Source organism: Aquarana catesbeiana, linkage group LG08 (genome assembly GCF_042186555.1).
Source record: "Aquarana catesbeiana isolate 2022-GZ linkage group LG08, ASM4218655v1, whole genome shotgun sequence".
Taxonomy (NCBI): Eukaryota; Metazoa; Chordata; class Amphibia; order Anura; family Ranidae; genus Aquarana; species Aquarana catesbeiana.
In genome coordinates this window covers 139738115-139756852 of record NC_133331.1, presented here as the reverse complement: position 1 = coordinate 139756852, position 18738 = coordinate 139738115, and the positions used below count along the sequence as shown (strand labels likewise).

At 40.6% G+C, this 18738-nt stretch overlaps 1 protein-coding gene across 1 annotated transcript in view; it reads left to right on the top strand.

Moving 5' to 3' along the window:
• The window catches only part of HK1 (hexokinase 1), a 100679-nt gene that overhangs the window by 55930 nt on the left and 26011 nt on the right, over positions 1–18738 (top strand). The window contains exons 4-9 of the mRNA XM_073596463.1: positions 7091–7210; positions 8461–8556; positions 12018–12117; positions 12196–12379; positions 15041–15196; positions 16791–17024. Of these exons, the coding sequence (XP_073452564.1) occupies positions 7091–7210; positions 8461–8556; positions 12018–12117; positions 12196–12379; positions 15041–15196; positions 16791–17024 (890 nt within the window). The remainder of the gene's footprint in view (positions 1–7090; positions 7211–8460; positions 8557–12017; positions 12118–12195; positions 12380–15040; positions 15197–16790; positions 17025–18738) is intronic.

The following is an 18738-nucleotide window of genomic DNA, read 5'->3' as shown; positions in this document are numbered from 1 at the left end:
TTAAAAATGAATGTCAATTGGACCTCATTAACAATTCTAAAATTGAAAGAATGTTTCTGAAACAAACGTTTTCAAACTATGTTCTTTTAGTGTATGGCCAGCTTACGCATGTGCAGATATGCTGTCACTTTATGATAGAAAATGCTGATTACATCCTGTTGCTAAATCCTGGGGGTAGCCTTATTTATCTGGCAGCTTAGTAGCTTCTTACCCAAAAACAGATCCTGAGTTTTCCCTACTTTGTTGCTAATAAAGCACGTCAACAGGTAAAAAATGGCCCATGTGGACAAAGTACATAGGACATCCTTTAATTCTGGAGATATACAATGCCTTGAAAAAGTATTTATACCCCTTTTCCACATTTTGTCATGTTACAACCAAATCCGTAAATGTATTTTATTGGGATTTTATGTGATAGACCAACACAAAGTGGCACATAATTGTGCAGTGGAAGAAAAATGATAAATGGTTTTCAATTTGTAAAAAACAAAAAATCTGAAAAGTGTGGCATGCATTTATATTCAGCCCCCTTTACTCTGATACCCCTAACTAAAAATCTAGTGGAACTAATTGCCTTCAGAAGTCACCTAATTCGTAAATAGAGTCCACCTGTGTGTAATTTAATCTCAGTATAAATACAGCTGTTCTGTGAAGCCCACAGAGGTTTGTTAGAGAACCTTATTGTACAAACAGCATCATGAAGACCAAGGAACACACCAGACAGGTCAGGGATAAAGTTGTGGAGAAGTTTAAAGCAGGGTTTGGTTATAAATAATATCCCAAGCTTTGAACTGACGGTGCACTGTTCAGTCCATCACCCGAAAATGAAGAGTATGGCACAACTGCAAACCTACCAAGACATGGCCATCCACCTAAACTGACAGGCTGGGCATGGAAAGCATTAATCAGAGAATCATCCAAGAGGCTCATGTTAACTCTGGAAGAGCTGCAGAGATCCACAGCTCAGGTGGGAGAATCTGTCCACAGGACAACTATTATTTGTGCACTTCACAAATCTGGCCTTAATGGAAGAGTGGCAAGAAGAAAGCCATTGTTGTAAGAAAGCCAAAAGAAGTCCCATTTACGAGAAGCTATGTGGGGGACACAACAAAGATGTGGAAGAAGGTGCTCTGGTCAGATGAGACCAAAATTGAACTTTTTGGCCTAAAAGCAAAACGCTATGGTGGCAGAAAGCTAACACTGCACATCACCCTGAACACATCATGTTGTGAGGATGTTTTTGTTCAGCAGGGAAAGGGAAGCTGGTCAGAGTTGATGGGAAGATGGATGGAGCCAAATACGGGGCAATCTTAGAAGAAAACCTGTAAGAGTCTGCAAAAGACTTGAGACTAGGGCGGAGGTTCACCTTCCAGCAGGACAATGACCCTAAACATACAACCAGAGCTACAGTGGAATGGTTTAGATCAAAGCATATTCATGTGTTAGAATGCCCCAGTCAAAGTCCAGACCTAAATCCAATTGAGAATCTGTGGCAAGACTTGAAAATTGCTGTTCACAGACGCTCTCCATCCAATCTGACAGAGCTTGATGCTATTATGCAAAGAAGAATGTGGAAAAAATGTCACACTCTAGATGTGCCAAGCTGGTAGAGACATCCCCAAAAAGACTTGCAGCTGTAATTGCAGCAAAAGGTGGTTCTGCAAAGTATTGAATCAGGGGGGCTGAATACAAATGCATGCCACACTTTTCACATATTTATTTGTAAAAAATTTTGAAAACCATTTATCATTTTCCTTCCACCTCACAATTATGTGCCACTTTGTGTTGGTCTATCACATAAAATCCCAATAAAATACATTTACATTTTTGGTTGTAACATGACAACATGTGGAAAATATCAAGGGGTATTAATAGGCACTGTATGTCTACTTGTAATTTATGCTTCATGTTCTGACATCAGTTTTAGCAAGCAAACCTAAAGTAATCATTTTGTTGGTAAACCACTGATTTCATGCATAGCGGGTCTACCAGTAGCTTCAGCTGGCTTCTAGAATGCCCTGGTAGCCCCAATTAGTAATATTCTATCGCAATGGCTGTGTGGTCTGAGCTAACAGATGCAAAGGGATGGCCTTCAGTGTTTCTCATATGTACCCCATCTGAAAGAATAATAGCAAATTGCAGCTAGTCAGCTGGCTATTAATCACCACCACTAGGAAGGTTATATAGGATTGTTAAAGAAACAAAAACCCAGTAATAAGCTGATGAATACAATTGACCTTTGTGTTCTCTCTTTACCCTTGTAAATCCTTCAGCATCCAATTGAATGCAGCATCTGCTCTGCTGGAAAATGCATGTGGCTTTGTTTAAATGGAATGGTCCACCTCTGGTGTTTGTTATTTCCCTTCATTACTTTATATTTATAACCATTCATTTTATTTTAAATTTAACTAGAAATGTATATTGAAGCACTTGGTTGACACTAAATTAGACATTAATCCATGCCTGTTTAAACAAAAAAAAAAAATAGACATGAATACAGATTTTGCCCTCATATCCTTTATGTCATTTGACATATGTAGCTGCTATTGCTGGTTACCTTCTAATGCCCCGTACACACGGTCGGACTTTGTTCGGACATTCCGACAACAAAATCCTAGGATTTCTTCTGACGGATGTTGGCTCAAACTTGTCTTGCATACACACGGTCACACAAAGTTGTCGGAAAATCCGATTGTTCTAAACGCGGTGACGTAAAACACGTACGTCGGGACTATAAACGGGGCAGTGGCCAATAGCTTTCATCTCTTTATTTATTCTGAGCATGCGTGGCACTTTGTCCGTCGGATTTGTGTACACACGATCGGAATTTCCGACAACGGATTTTGTTGTCGGAAAATTTTATCTCCTGCTCTCCAACTTTGTGTGTCGGAAAATCCGATGGAAAATGTCCGATGGAGCCCACACACGGTCGGAATTTCCGACAACACACTCCGATCGGACATTTTCCATCGGAAAATCCGACCGTGTGTACGGGGCATAAGAATTCTAGTTGCCTGGCTGTCTTTGGCTTTAAGGGGTTGTAAACCCTGGAGGTTTTTCACCTTAACCTCCCTGGCGCTATGATTATTTCGGATTTTAGGTGCTGAAAGCGGTACAATTATTTTGCATGGAAATTTGGCGTTTTATATTGTAGGCCTGTAATTCTTAACAATAACACACTTAAATCTGTCCAAACAAGAGTCTAGTAGATATCCCGGGTATGATAAAGTTTGAAACACAAAAACATAAATTATAATATAATAAAAAAAAAATAATAATTAAAAAAAATAAAAATAAATAGTAATAAAATAAATTTCCACACGATTCACTATCGCTCAATTCTGCAAGTGTTCTAATTTACTATCGCTGTTTTCTAGCTGGTCTAAAGCCATTTTTGACGTAAAGGGACACTTTTTGGTTGCTATGGACAATCTCCAGTTTCCAGGCAGAAAGAACAGTATATGCAATATAAAACTGCATGCAGGGCATGGGCCAGAGCACTGGGGACAAATGGGATGTGAAATGATGTCATACAGTACTGTAATCTGTAAGATTACAGTACTGTATGTGTTATGCTTTTTACATTTTTTTGAATTTGCCGCCAGGCTCCGCCCCCGTGCGTCGCGCCGCTCGCAGGGAACGGAGCCTGGCACGGAGAGGCTTCGGAGGAGGACGGAGCCCTCGGACACTGCGGGTGACATCGCAGAATCCTGGGGGCAAGGTAAGTAAAGCCGCCCCAGGATCCTGCAATGCGATCCCGAGTGTGGCTCGGGGTTACCGCTAATGGTACTGAATTTTAACCCCGAGCCACACTCGGGAATACCGCCAGGGAGGTTAATGGATTCTATGCATTAAAATGAAAAACCTCCTGTGATGCAGCAGCCCCCCCCCGAGCCTTACCTGAACCCAGTCTTTCCAGTGACGGGGATGAGCACACCAGCTTCACCCAGTGTCTCTGGTCCTGATTGGATAGTTTAATAGCAGCGCAGCCATTGGCTCCCCGCTACTGTCAATCAAATCCAATGATGCGGGGGGCAGGGCCGAGTCCAGCTATCTGTGTCAATGGACACAGCAGCAGGACACGGGAGCGCGCCTGCACGAGTGCCCCGAAGGAAAGCGGCACTCCAATGGGGCACTCAAGAAGAGGAGGAGCCAGGAGCGCCGCTGAGGAACCCCAGAAGAGGAGGATCGGGGCCACTTTTTTTTTTTTAAACGAACCTTTATATATATCCTTTAATACTGTCTAATTCACTGATTTGATCCTTTATTTCAATTTAGGTAAAAGTAGAACAATAGGAAAAACTTTTTTTCATTTTGGTTAGAGCAAGGGAGGTTTATAACTCCTGTCAGATTTTTTTTTTTCCGCCATCTGTCCCCCCTTGCGGAAATTTCCCTTCATTTCCTGTCCCAGAGCCAAACAGGAAATGAGAGGAAATCCCTGCAAATTAAGGGAATTCCTTGGGGACCCATAGGTCATCAGAACTAGTGTCCATATTGGAAGATTTTCCTTCTATTACTTTTTCCTTGGACAACCCAAAATTTGTGATTTTCTTTTACTTTCACTTTCAATGATAATGGTAAACAGGACAAATAGAGAGGATGAATCTCCCTAACAGGGGCACAGACAGCAATAAAAACTGATAGGTGTTCTAATCCCTCTGCACTCTACCCAAAACTAAAAGAGAAAAAAGTTTTGTCTTTAGTTATACTTTAAGGAAGAAGTTAGAACCTCTGTCTGGTTTAGACTGTATTGGTGCCCCTACAAGGGGAGATTCCTCTTCATTTCCTGACCTCATATGGCTCCCTGTGGTAATAGCCAGTCTACGCCAAATACCCCTAAATGTTCAGATTAAGTCATAATAAGTAACCTTTAACATACATACAATGCATGTACCCCTAATGATATACTGTACAAATGTTTTCCAATGCAGTCTCCTATATTTATTTTGGATCTGTTTTATTTATATTTTTTATGGTGTGCTAAATCTTTAGCCCATCAACTGAATTACCATCTGAGCTTGTCACAAGTGTCCTTTGGGGTACAGTGTACCACTTGGTTGAAAGACATTGGTCTAAGCTTTGTATGACAGATATTGCACTATATATTAGTATTTCTCAAACTTTTTTTAAGTCCTTCCACCCTTTATGCAGGTATTCAAAGTATGCAAAATCTTGAGGCACACCAGTCTAAAATGTAAAAATTGTAAATGTTATCAATGGGAAACATGAGCCTATGACACTGTACACAACTGCAATAAGGATGAGAGAAGATTCTGGACAGCCGCACTCCAAAAAATTAGCCTTTATTCGTAAAAAATGATGATGTCAAAAATACATGCCACAGCAGAACTGAGGACAGAAGAGCTGACGCGTTTCACACTATCAAACAGTGCTTAATCATAGCTTATCAGCATCACTGTACACAACTGCCTCATTAGAGATTCCCCCATCACATCAGAACCCCCTTCCCATCTCACCAGAGGTCCCCTTTCAATTAGAGTCCTCCCTTTCTGTCTGAGGTTCCTCTTTTACATGAGTCGCCCCTATACATTAGAGGCGCTCTATACATTAGTACTCCCCTGGCCTCCGAGTCCCCCCATCACTGAGTCTCCCAATCACATAGTCTTCTCTTCACATCAGAGCCCACATAGTCCTCTCTTCACATCAGAGCTGGAGGACTTCCGTCTTCTCCTGAATGCTAGAGGCAGCTTTACATGTCACCTGCCCTGAATCAGAGTCATGCTTTGCCATGATGCAGGCGAGATGGCCATCATCACCATAGCATTAAAAGCCGCTGTATGTCCTAACCCTAGAGTATTTTTGGTTGTTACAGTGCTGGGGGTTCGGCCGGTGTTCTGTCAAATTAGCCAACTCGTCAGAAACTCCAACCACATCACTTCTGTTTTTTTAAACCATCAGTAATTGACAAATTGCTGTTTGGACACAACACCGGCAACCGAATACAGTCCGGTACAGGAAGATTTAGCTGTTTTAACAGCACAGCGGCTAACCAGGACACAGTTGTTGCCGCCACAGAGGCGGCCATTTTGTTGGCTAGTATCAGAGCGGAGTAACAAAATCTGCTCATAATATCATGCACCGGACTATATTCGGTTGCTGGTGTTGTGTCCAAACAGCAATTCGTCAAAATCTCCAATTACTGATGGTTTAAAGGAACTGTTATGCCCCGTTCACACAATCGAATTTTCCGGCAACAAATGTTGGATGTGAGCTTGTTAGCTGAAAGTCTGACCTTGTGTATGCTCCATCGAACATTTGTTGTCGGACTTTCCGCCAACAAATGTTGGCTAGCAGGTTCTCAGATTTTCCGCCAACAAAACTTTGTTGTCGGAATTTCCGATCATGTGTACACAAGTCCGGCGCACAAAAGTTCACGCATGCTTGGAATCAAGCAGAAGGAGCCACACTGGCTATTGAACTTTCTTTTTCTCGGCTTGTTGAACGTCTTGTACGTCACCGCGTTCCCACGTTCGTAATTGTTGGCCAACATTTGTGTGACCGTGTGTATGCAAGACAAGTTGGAGCCAACAACCTTCGAACAAAATTCCACAGTTTTGTTGTCGGAAAGTCCGATCATGTGTACGGGGCTTAAGTTAAAAGTAGTTGGCGTTTCTGACGAGTTGGCTATTTTGACAGAACACCAACTCGCACTGAACCAACAAACTGGGTCCTGTGCTCATGGTCCCCCTGAGTGAACCCAGACGCACCCTAGTAAGAAATACTGCTGTATATTACAGAGGTTATGAAAGGAGAGACAATGGCTGTTCCATTTAGCTTGTTTTACTTGAACCTTTACTATTGAGATAAAAAGCAGCAGACTTTGGCACTTTTCCAGTGTGAAGCGTCTTAAGAAATACCTGAAAAGTGTTTCCTTTCTTTAGGGAATTGTATGTCTTCCTTATTCCTTTCCTACAATTTTGATACACAAGGCCCATAATGACACAGGGTGCCCATACTTACCAGCACTGGAAGGTGGAGTATAACAGAAGGCTTCAAACTATGTAAACTGTCTTTTATGTAGCACTATGATTTGTGTGACTCATAGAAGAACATTGTTGTCTTTCAAAAGCTCTTTGACCATGTTGCCGAATGCCTGGGGGATTTCATGGAGAAGAAGCAGATCAAAGACAAGAAGCTGCCGGTCGGATTCACCTTTTCCTTCCCATGCGCACAATCTAAATTAGATGAGGTAAGATGTGCCTTGTTTGTGAATATTATTCATAGAAACTAAAGCCTGATTGAAAGGCTGTACATCTAAAAACCCAGTTACCTTATGGGATGATTTAAAAAAAAAAATGGGCTGATCTGTCTTTACTTTGTTAGATGTGTTACGCCTAATACACAGGCCGAATGCACATGCACACACGTTCGGGCGACTTCTATCGAAGGGGCATGACCGAAAAAGGTTCCCGATCTCTACTGGAGTGTTCTGGCAGGGGGTCGTCCCCCCTGTCAGAACACAATAGCACAGCAGGGGAGATCGCTGTACTAACATCAGATTGTTAGTACAGCAGCTTCTCTTGAGCTGTCAGTATTTTTGCGTTCAACCCAAAAAAAATACTAGTGTGTATGAGGCTTTCGGCAATCACAAGTTGGAAATTTGTTTGGGAAGTCACTGACATGACGCCAGCCAAAATATATATTTTTTGTTTGTTTTGGGAAGAATTAAAATCTCTGTTTTTATTGTGGCCTGTGTCCCCAGTAAAGAGATTTCCCCTCACTTCCTGTCCCAGAATAGAGAAACAGGAGGTGATGAGAAATTGCTTTTTACATAGGTGAGGTTTTATTTGCTGTTTATGTATTCTTGTCTTAGTTTCCCTCTGTCCCCTAATTTCTTGTCTTGGTCTCACAGGCACAAAAGGGAGAAAAGCTGGGTTTTAAAGGCTCATGCGCTCTGATTGGCTCGTAAAAACCTGGCTTGTTTGGATGCCCAAAAGGCACAGGTGCAGTGTGCAGCCCGCTGCTAGGAACCTGTCAAAGGCAAAACTAGGCTGTAATACACTGTTTTCTTAGCAGTGCACTCATTTAGGGCTGTGGAGTGCACTTGTGCCTCCCGGGTGGCCAAGTAGCCAGGTTTTTATGCTGTAGGAGCCAATCCCCCTGTGTGCATGAGCTCATCATATTAAGCAAGGACTCAGTAGATCTTGGGGTACACTGCAACCTGCAGCAAAAAGATACAAGATAAAGTATGTCTTTTGTGCAAAAAAAAAACCCCTTCCTGTATACAATATTTTAAAGCTAAAGCTTGCAATTTAAGCATCATGTTCACTAAAAAAATGAAAAGTCTTTATAAACTGTCAACTTTATCAAGGCAGATTTTTGAAATTATGGTCAAATATGAGTGTAGAATTCGTATTTTACATTAATTTTCTATTTTCAACTTTATTGAATGAAGCTCTATGATCTCATGCTGACTTTATTATTTGTATTTGTTTACAGGGCATTTTGCTGACCTGGACTAAAAGATTCAAGGCTAGTGGGGTGGAAGGGATGGATGTCGTTAAATTGTTAAACAAGGCCATCAAGAAGCGAGGAGTAAGTAAAATAGATCGTCTTTTTTTTTTTCTAAAGGTTTTCTTTTAAAGAAAAAATGTAGACAGATATGCAATTCCCCAATTTAACCCACGTGTACTATTTAGACTTATTTTTAAATAGTACCTCAGTCTGCCTTTATATTAGCCTCCTGTAATCCAATCTTCAGCAGGATTCATTCTGGGAGAGTAAGGGGCACTGTAAGTCAATCCTGCTTTATTACACATTCTTTCTTCCTCTCTACAAAACAGTGCTGCAGGTACTATCGGTGGCCATACAACAGCAATGTTGTGGTAAATTGGTGAATATCAAACATTTTTCAATCACAATTTGTTCCCTAGTGCCAAAAGATTGAACTGTAGTTGAAACTGACTCATGCCAAAGACATTTTAAATGAATTTGCATTACAATTTTTATGGTTTGGAAACTTTAAACCTCAAAATATTTGTGTATGAAAGTGGATAGAAATGAACAAACTGATAAGTGTATTGGCATTATTAGGCAATGTTCCGGCCATTTCATCCATTTTAGCCAGCTTCTGATCTTAAAAAACACCATATCAATAATGAAATGTATCACCAACCACTTCCACCAATAGTTTAAAATGATTTAAAGTTTTGATGGAAATTTACCCTGATATGTTTAGATATTTTGCCACTTCTCTCACCAAACCACGGCGTGTGTTCCACTTGGCAAACAGATGTGACGTCACTTGTGGTCCACGGGTATACGAGCAGCGATCAGAGGTGAGAGAAGCGGCGGTGCAGGTTGGATTACCTAAAGGTGGTCCAGGGGTTTTTTACTCATACAAAAGGCTGATTGAGCTGGTGCCGGTTTGGGCACATTAATGTGTAAGCGCAATATTTGTGGGACTAATTTTTAATGATCTAATTTTTAATAAATTGGTGTTGCACAATTACCCAGTCATTTTTCCTTTTTGGGGAATGGTGCTTATCCTCTGATGGGAGAACACGGGTTTATAGAGGAAGGAAAATGGTTCTGAAATCTCCATCTGGTTGGGATAATTAATATAGCGTGTTTGGCCCAGGGGCCTCATGATTCTGGTGAGTGCAATAATAGCATCACTGGTGGTGGAGCAGTCCTTTGTATCTACGGTATAGAATCACCTTTACAGAAGCACGGTGGATGGGATGCAATAAATGCAGTGACACTGAACTTTGTATTTAAAATAGCACGAAGGACTTTTTTCTTTTTAAAGTTTTGTGTGCTTTTTTTGATATATTGTATGTGTAATTGTATATATATATATATATATATATATATATATATATATATTTTTTTTTTTTTTTTTTTCACTTTTCTCTTTAAAAAATATTTACATTGTTGAAAAGCCACATGATATTGTGAAAGCATTTCAGGTTTTTTTGGAGTCACAAAATACACATATGGTAAAAAAATAGGTTTTTTGGGACACAGAGGTTTTAAGGTGGTCTCCCGTTGGTACTTGGTGCCCGAGCGATTGCACCGAATGTATTCAGATTCTTCAGGCCCTGTGTTTTCAAGGTTGTGGGCAGGTGGGTTCAATGTTCCACATGTGGTGGTCATGTGGTAAGGTTCGCCAATTCTGGATCAGAGCCCATAACTTCATATACTCTGTGACCATGGGTAATGTTGTCAATGACCCCAAAACAGCTCTACTTAATGAGCCTATGGAGGGGATACCCTGACATTCGCAGGCTCTAATCTACTTCATGTTTCTGGAAGCCAAAATTGCAGTTGCCACTGCCTGGAAGAAACCTATTGTTGCGCTGGCGGCAATAAAGCGTAAGTTTACCTGGATAATGATTAATGAAAAATTGGTCAGCACACTTCTTGACACTGCTGTTTGGTTTGAAAGGGTCTGTAATCCGTGGATTCAATATCTTCAGACTCCTGAATAGGAGGTACTCTGATAGTGGCCAGGAGGGTGGACAGAGTGGCGATCCCGATTTCTTCTCTCTGCTTTCTCTAGTTTTTTCTTCTTCTTTCTTTTCTTCTACTTTTATTCCTTTTTATATCTTTCCCCTTCTTCTTTTCCCCCTTTCTTTCTGGCTTTACCTGCCCTTTACAATCTTCAGCCGCTGTTATTTTCTATAAATGGAACTTAATATGGCTAAATGGAGTTTTTCTGTACACAGAATGTGTACTGACCACTTCCAAGAAACATCATTTCCTGCTTATGTATTTGGCTCACCAATTTTCCCAGAAGTCTGCGCTAAGATACAAGTCAGATTTCAGGCATCCCCTGCAACAAACATGTAATTTTTGGTGAGATATTTTCAATAGGAACACGTCTAAAGGGATGCAGGCCCAGCAGCTTTCCTCATTAGTGCCCTGCAGCTGCCACAGCTGACTGATAATTATGAAACTACTCCCATTAGACTCAATCAGCACAGAGGCACAGACAAGTACACAGGGATTTCTTCAGAATAACAAAAGGTAGAAATCTGCAGCAAAGGTTGTTATAATCCTTGCAATGTACATAGATCACCCAGGGGGGAATGTTTTTTTCTCAACAAAAGTGGAGTTACACTTTAAACAGAGTGCTTTTTTATTGTGTGGTTGGGGAGCAATGTTTTGTGTTTGTTGGAATTTGCTATTCTTTCTTTGCCCCAACAGGCAGGGAGAGAGAGGAGGAGGGGCCTCTCTCTGTGGGATGCTCCATTCTCCTCCCACGGCATAGCCTATAATTTCACTCGCAACTCTTGTTTTCAAGTTTGTAACATTAATACAGATTCCTACTGGTGATCTTGTGACTGTCAGTTTGCATTCCCACGGTTTACTATTGTTGTGATCTCCAAGTTAAAACAGTATGCGTCACGGTTTTACACTTTGTTCCCGTTTGGTTGGTTCAAGCAAGGATGATTGTAGGCCATATTTATCTATGTTTATGTCTACCTTTCTAACTCTTGTAAAACACTTTTAATAAATACTATTAAAAGAGAAAAAAATTGAAATTTACTGAGGCAGAGGCAGAACTACAGCACCAGTCTGTCTCTGTGCTTACTGTGTATGTAGAGCTCATAATAGGTCAGTGCTTTATAAAAGGATAGAGTATCAAACTGAACATGAATTTTATTGGCCTGACTCCTGTCATTCCTGTTTATACATCAACTACTTTAGGGGTCATTCTCATCACAACATGTGTATAATATGTGTTATGTGTGTGTTGCAATGCATTTATACTAATTGCACACTAGTGCACATATACAGTGTGTTGCAGTGCATCTGCATTTTAGCGCACCACAGTGCACAGATGCAAATTCTCTAATTTTTAAAAATAGAACTGGGCCTATTTTTCTGTGCCTTAAGGTACGTTCACAGTCTATTTAAAATGAGTGAGATGCTTAACACAGTGCGGCTCAGCGCACAAAATCCTACTTTGCATTGTGTTGCAATTGGGCCCTATACTGTATATATTCCAACTATGTACATGACAAAAATCTCATGTTCTTATTCCCCAGGACTATGATGCAGATATTATGGCTGTAGTGAATGACACAGTTGGCACCATGATGACCTGTGCGTTTGATGACCAAAGATGTGAAGTTGGCATAATCATTGGTAAGCAGACAAAACCATTTGTGTAAACAGTGCTGTGAGTTTCACGCAGAAAGAACTGATTGTGATATGTCTTCACAGGTACCGGAACAAACGCCTGTTACATGGAGGAGCTGAGGCACATTGATTTAGTGGAAGGAGATGAGGGCAGGATGTTAATTAACACTGAATGGGGAGCATTTGGAGATGATGGCTCTTTGGAGGACATTAGGACAGAGTTTGATCGAGAGATTGACCGGGGCTCTTTGAATCCAGGAAAACAATTGTAAGCGTTTACCCCTATATGGATCATTGTACATATACACCTATTGCTGAGTGTAAAAAAGATTTGTCCAGTTATATTACTTACTATGACATTTAGACTTTTCAACACAAACAGTAAGCAAATTACATGGTCTGAGATGATGCCAATGCTGAGGTTGTCATTGTAAACCACCTTCTGAAAAGGTGCCTGCTTGTCTCTGGCCTCATTATTTTCTGATTCATTCACCTGGAACAAGCATACAACTAAAAAGTCAGAGAAGTCAGAACTCTGGAACCTGAGTCTGTGCCTCTGAAAGTATTGAAGCCAGGCAGCTAGCACCTTCAAAAGGAGAGCTCTGGAATGACAGCCTAATTATGTTCTTGGTCCATGAGTGAGGTTAAACAACTGTTGTCCTGTTTTCATTGACTTTAGTCATATTCTAGGGAATAATTTCAGGATGATGAATACATTGTGCCACATTAATACCCAAGGTAACCATTTTAGTGACTGTTCAATAAATATTGTACTACTTCAGTTTCTAAAAACGAAAATTTAAAATGACTTGGTTATTACAGATAATGTAATTGTTCTTTCTTTTTATAAGTGAACCCGCTGGGTCTGTGTTAGGTGCCCAACAGGTATATATTGACGATTCTACATAGCATTGGGATAGAGCAGTGGTCTCCAAACTGCTGCCGAGGGGCCAGATGCGGCCCTTCACGTGATCTACTCCGGGCCTTGGGGCATAGTTCCTGACACCGAAAAAGGGGCACTATACCTCCCACTGACACCAATGATGGGACAAAATTCCTCCCACTGACACCAATGATGGGTCACTATTCCTCCCCCTAATACCAAAAATGGGGCACTATTCTTCCCGCTGACACCAACAATGGTACACTATTCCACCCTCTAATATCAAAGAGGGGACACTGTTTACTCCCACTGACGCCAGCACATTTTCTACTCCCACTGTCCACAGTCCAGCCCCCCTAAAGTTTGCAGGACACTAAACTGGCCCTTAGTTTAGAAAGTTTGGAGACCCCTGGGATAGAGGAAAACTAAGCATTTACGGGCATTTGGAAGGTTTCAATTCCACTTTACACTATAACCAGGCTACACTTTATTTTTTGTTTTGTTTTTTGTTTTTTAACAAACACTTTATTCCTTTTTATGTATGTGGAAAAGGTTCATCAAGCTTTGGTTATTGTAATTTACATGTTTCTACTGCAATGGGCCTGACCGAAACATAAGGGGAATTTATTTAAACTGGAGCAGCTGTGCATGGCAGCCAATCAGCTTCTATCTTTCCTTTTCAAAACTTAACTGAACAAGCTAAAGATAGAAGCTGATTGGCTGCCATTCACAGCTGCTCCAGAATCTAGCTTCTCCAGTTTTGATATAATCCCCCAATGTACATTTGCTCTCCATAGATACATAATGTCATCCAACAGGACTCCATGACCGCAATGCTCCTAACCAGCTAGTGATATTCTAATAATCAATGGTATATGACAAAAAAATGACCCAGTATACTTCCACTGGGACCACAACGCTCCACAAAGCAGCTCCCATTGTGTACATTCTTATAATGATTACTAGAAATCTAGTATTAGGATAATTCACGCTGGTTTTTTTGTGGGTATATCTGGTTTGTACCTCAACGGACTTGGCAGCTTGTGATAGATACTACTTACTCAGGAGTACTGAAGAGGTCTGTATAGAACAAGAGATCTGTTGTTTCTTTTACATTAAAAAGTCGCTTGTTTTTTAGACTGTAATATACTCCCCCACTTGTAAATGCAGGGGTACTGAGAAGATGGGGGGATCATTGCTTCATATTTATGTTATCTATAGGCTCACAAATATGACCAGTTATATTTTTCAAACTTGTAATCTTATAGATCAGGTGTTTCCAAACTTTCTAAACAAAGGGCCAGTTGAGTGTCCTTCAAACTTTAGGGGGGCTGGACTGTGGACAGTGGGGGTAGAAAATGTCCTGGCGTCAGTTAGAGTAAACAGTGTCCCCTCTTTGATATTAGAGGGTGGAATATTGTCCCATCGTTAGTGTCAGTGGGAAGAACAGTGCCCCATTTTTGGTATTAGGGGGAGGAATAGTGACTCATCATTGGTGTCAGTGGGAGGAATTGTGCCCCATCATTGGTGTCAGTGGCAGGAACTATGCCTTAAGGGCCAGATAAGATCAAGTGAAGGGCCACATCTGGCCCCTCTGCCACAGTTTGGAGACCACTGTTAAAGATAAATATAATTGTATGAGAATACAAAATGCATTTCTAATTGTCTCTTCGCTTTTTTAAATAGTCCTGTTTTACAATTTTATGAATCTATGTACAATACAAATATATTGCTTTTACAATTAAAAAAATCCTTTGTGTCTGGGAGTGGTACCTCAAAAGGCCGACTGATTTCTGTAATTTTAGACTTTGTGGATATGCGGATATGGCAGCAAATTACTGCTACTGTGCTAATTATACTCCTGATAATTCTAGCAGGCAACGAATTACTTTTAAAGCTTCCACGATTGCTTATATATAATGTGGCAGCTGTGACTACCATTTTTACAATTATGACATTTGATTGTAAGGATAACCAGGGACGATTGGGCATTTTTTAATGTATTCAACTTGGGATTGTGATTGATGTTGACATTTTTCTTTTCAGATTTGAAAAGATGGTGAGTGGCATGTATATGGGAGAATTGGTCAGACTTATATTGGTAAAAATGGCCAAAGAAGGTCTTCTGTTTGAAGGAAGAATCACTCCAGAACTCTTAACTAGAGGGAAGTTTGAGACTAAGCATGTGTCTGCCATTGAGAAGTAAGTACACTGTTTTCTATCTATCTATCTATCTATCTATCTATCTATCTATCTATCTATCTATCTATCTATCTATCTATCTATCTATCCCTTTTTTATTTTAAATGTTTTTCCTCTGGGAATGATTAGAATCTTTGTAAAGTTTTTTTTATTATTATCTGGATTGGGGATTTTATTAAATTCATTAAACTGAACATTAAAGTGAATGTTCTCTACTTCTTTAGTAAATCAGCCCTATAAACTGCAAATACCAACATGTAGTTTTCCTGCCACCATTTTTCTCACATGATTTTGGAACTGCTCTCTATCAGCAACTAAAGCTCTTTTATATGGTATAAAAAATGCTGCAGGTTTAGGGGAAGCTTCCTCGTAGCATAGTAAAAATGCATGCAGAAAGAACATAAGGATTTAAGGCTTATGCCCTGTACACACGACCAGTTTTGCCGTCAGAATAAACTCTGAAGGTCTTTACGACGGAGTTCCGACGGAATTCAGCTCAAGCTGTCTTGCATACGTACGGTCACACCAAATTCCGACCGTCCAGAACGCGGTGACGTACAACACACACGACGGGACTAGAAAAAGGAAGTTCAATAGCCAGTAGCCAATAGCTTCCATCTCGGACTTGCTTCAGAGGATGCGTCGTTTTTGGTGCGTCGGAACAGCATACAGACGAGCGTTTTTTCCGATAGTAATTTGTTCCATCTGAAAAATATAGAACATGTTCTCTATCTAAGTCCGTCTGAATTTTCGACAGAAAAAGTCCGATGGGGCATACACACAGTCGGAATATACGATGTAAAGCTCCCATCGGACTCTTTCTGTCGGAAATTCCGCTCGTGTGTATGTGGCATAAGTTCACCTTTAAACAAATAAAATAAATGCACCTATTTTTTGCAGGTAAAAAAAAATGTGCATTTATAAAAAAAATATTTAGGAGCCTGCAGAGCATTGCACCCATGATCAGCAGATCATGGATGCAATGTCAGGCACCCGCAAACACTGCCTGCAGCTTCTATTTTAAAGTTGTAGAAAGTGTCAATGAACTATGAGAATGCTCACCAGTGCCCTCACAGTTCATTTAGAACTACAAACCATCTGCCACAATGGCCGACAGGACTTGTACTTCATTCATTCACATAGCCATGTAAATGAATGACGTGGCTTTGAGGGCCCTGCTGTTTTTAAATTGTAACAGCGGGTTTGGGGAGAAGATCCCCTGCCAACTGTCATGGGTTGGGGGGGATCGGGGGGCACTCATTAGAAACATGTTACTAAAGGTGAACCTATGTTTTAGCAAAGTACCGTACTTTATTGCGTTTTTTCTTTGTATGTAAAAAAAAAACAAAGTACAAGTTAAAAAAAGTTCCCAGAATTTTATTTGAAATTTACATTGCTTTCTATGTTCAAAGATGCTATTTGTTGTACATTCAGTAAATCACATACCTCCAGCAAAACAGAAATACAAAGAATATGTTGCTTTCAAATATCAATGCCAAAATGCAAAAGAGAATTATGATGATATCTAATTCTGGATTTATGGTTTGGTATCTAACAGTGCTGCATAAACACAATCCTGTCTTTTTGTTCTCAGGAGTAAAGAAGGATTAAGCAAAGCCAAAGATATACTGACAAGGTTAGGGGTGGAACCTTCCCATGAAGACTGTATTGCCGTACAACATGTGTGTACAATCGTCTCCTTCCGTTCTGCCAACCTGATAGCGTCCACACTGGGTGGTATCTTAGCTCGTCTCCGGGACAATAAAGGAGTTCCCAGGTTGAGAACCACAGTAGGCATTGATGGGTCACTTTACAAGATGCATCCACAGTAAGTGCTATGGTTATGTTTGTAGTGTCAATGTCACCTACCGATGTACCCAGTTTGTTTTCAAAACAAAGTTATCCCTTAACCGGTTTCTGCCAGCAACACACATATATGGAGAGTCATGGAGGTAGGCCTTCTTCTATGGCACGGCATATATACTCTTCTGTGTTTGTGCTGGAGGCACACTTCATTGCTGGTGGGACTAAGCAGGTGATGTCAGCATGTAGCAAAGTGACATCCCATACACGCTGGAACTGTTCTGGAGTTGCTGTCTTTTAAACAGAGAGAGAGACGTGGTTTTTATCCTGGTGAATACTGTACACACTATAGTGCCGTGTCCTATCTTTACTGCGGCTAACACAAGTTCTGGCTAATAACTTCCTTACATATACTTACAAAAGAAGGCCCTATTTCGAGTTCTTTCAAGTTGCTGACTTCAACTGAAGCCCTGACAAAAAGGAGGGAGGGTGTTTTTTTCTGTCCCTTGAAACATGTTGGATGGCTTTTAGTGCAAACCAATGAATCAGTTTGGACTTATCTTTCATTCCATCTGGTGCACCTTCTATTGGTATGTGTGTTTTTTCTGGTAAACTGCTAGGTACCCACTGTCTGTTACCTAACCTTTTTTCTTACTACCTATAGTGCCTTGAAAAAGTATTCATACCCCTTGAAATTGTCCACATTTTGTCATGTTACAACCAAAAATGTAAATGTATTTTATTAGGATTTTATGTGATAGACCAACACAAAGTGGCAAATGATTGTGAAGTGGAAGGAAAATGATAAATGGTTTTCAAAATTTTTTACAAATAAATATTTAAAAAGTGTGGCGTGCATTTGTATTCAGCCCCCCTGAGTCAATACTTTGTAGAACCACCTTTCACTGCAAATACAGCTGCAAGTCTTTTTGGTGATGTCTCTACCAGCTTTGCACATTTAGAGTGAAATTTTTGCCCATTCTTCTTTGGAAAATAGCTCAAACTCTGTCAGATTGGATGGAGAGCATCTGTGAACAGCCATTTTCAAGTCTTGCCACAGATTCTCAATTGGATTTAGGTCTGGACTTTGACTGGGCCGTTCTAAGACATGAATATGCTTTGATCTAAACTTTCCATTGTAGCTTTGGCTGTATGTTTAGGGTTGTTGTCCTGCTGGAAGGTGAACTTCCGCCCCAGTCTCAAGTCTTTTGTAGACTCTAACAGGTTTAATTCTAAGATTGCCCTGTATTTTCCATCTTCCTATCAAATCTGCCCAGCTTCCCTTTCCCTGCTAAAGAAAAGCATCCCCACAACATGATTCTGCCACTACCATGTTTGTTCAGGGTGATGTGCAGTGTTAGTTTTACACATAGCGTTTTGCTTTTCGGCCAAAAAGTTCCATTTTGGTCTCATCTGACCAGAGCACCTTCTTCCACATGTTTGCTGTGTCCCCCATATGGCTTCTGGCAAACTGCAAACGGGACTTCTTATGGCTTTCTTCTTGCCACTCTTCCATAAAGGCTAGATTTGTGAAGTGCACGAATAATAGTTGTCCTGTGGACAGAGTCTCCCACCTGAGCTGTGGATCTCTGCAGCTCCTCCAGAGTTACCATGGGCCTCTTGGCTTCTTCTCTGATTAATGCTCTCCTTGCCCGGCCTGTCAGTTTAGGTGGATGGCCATGTCTTGATAGGTTTGCTGTTGTATACGCTTTCCATCTTCAGATGATGGATTGAACAGT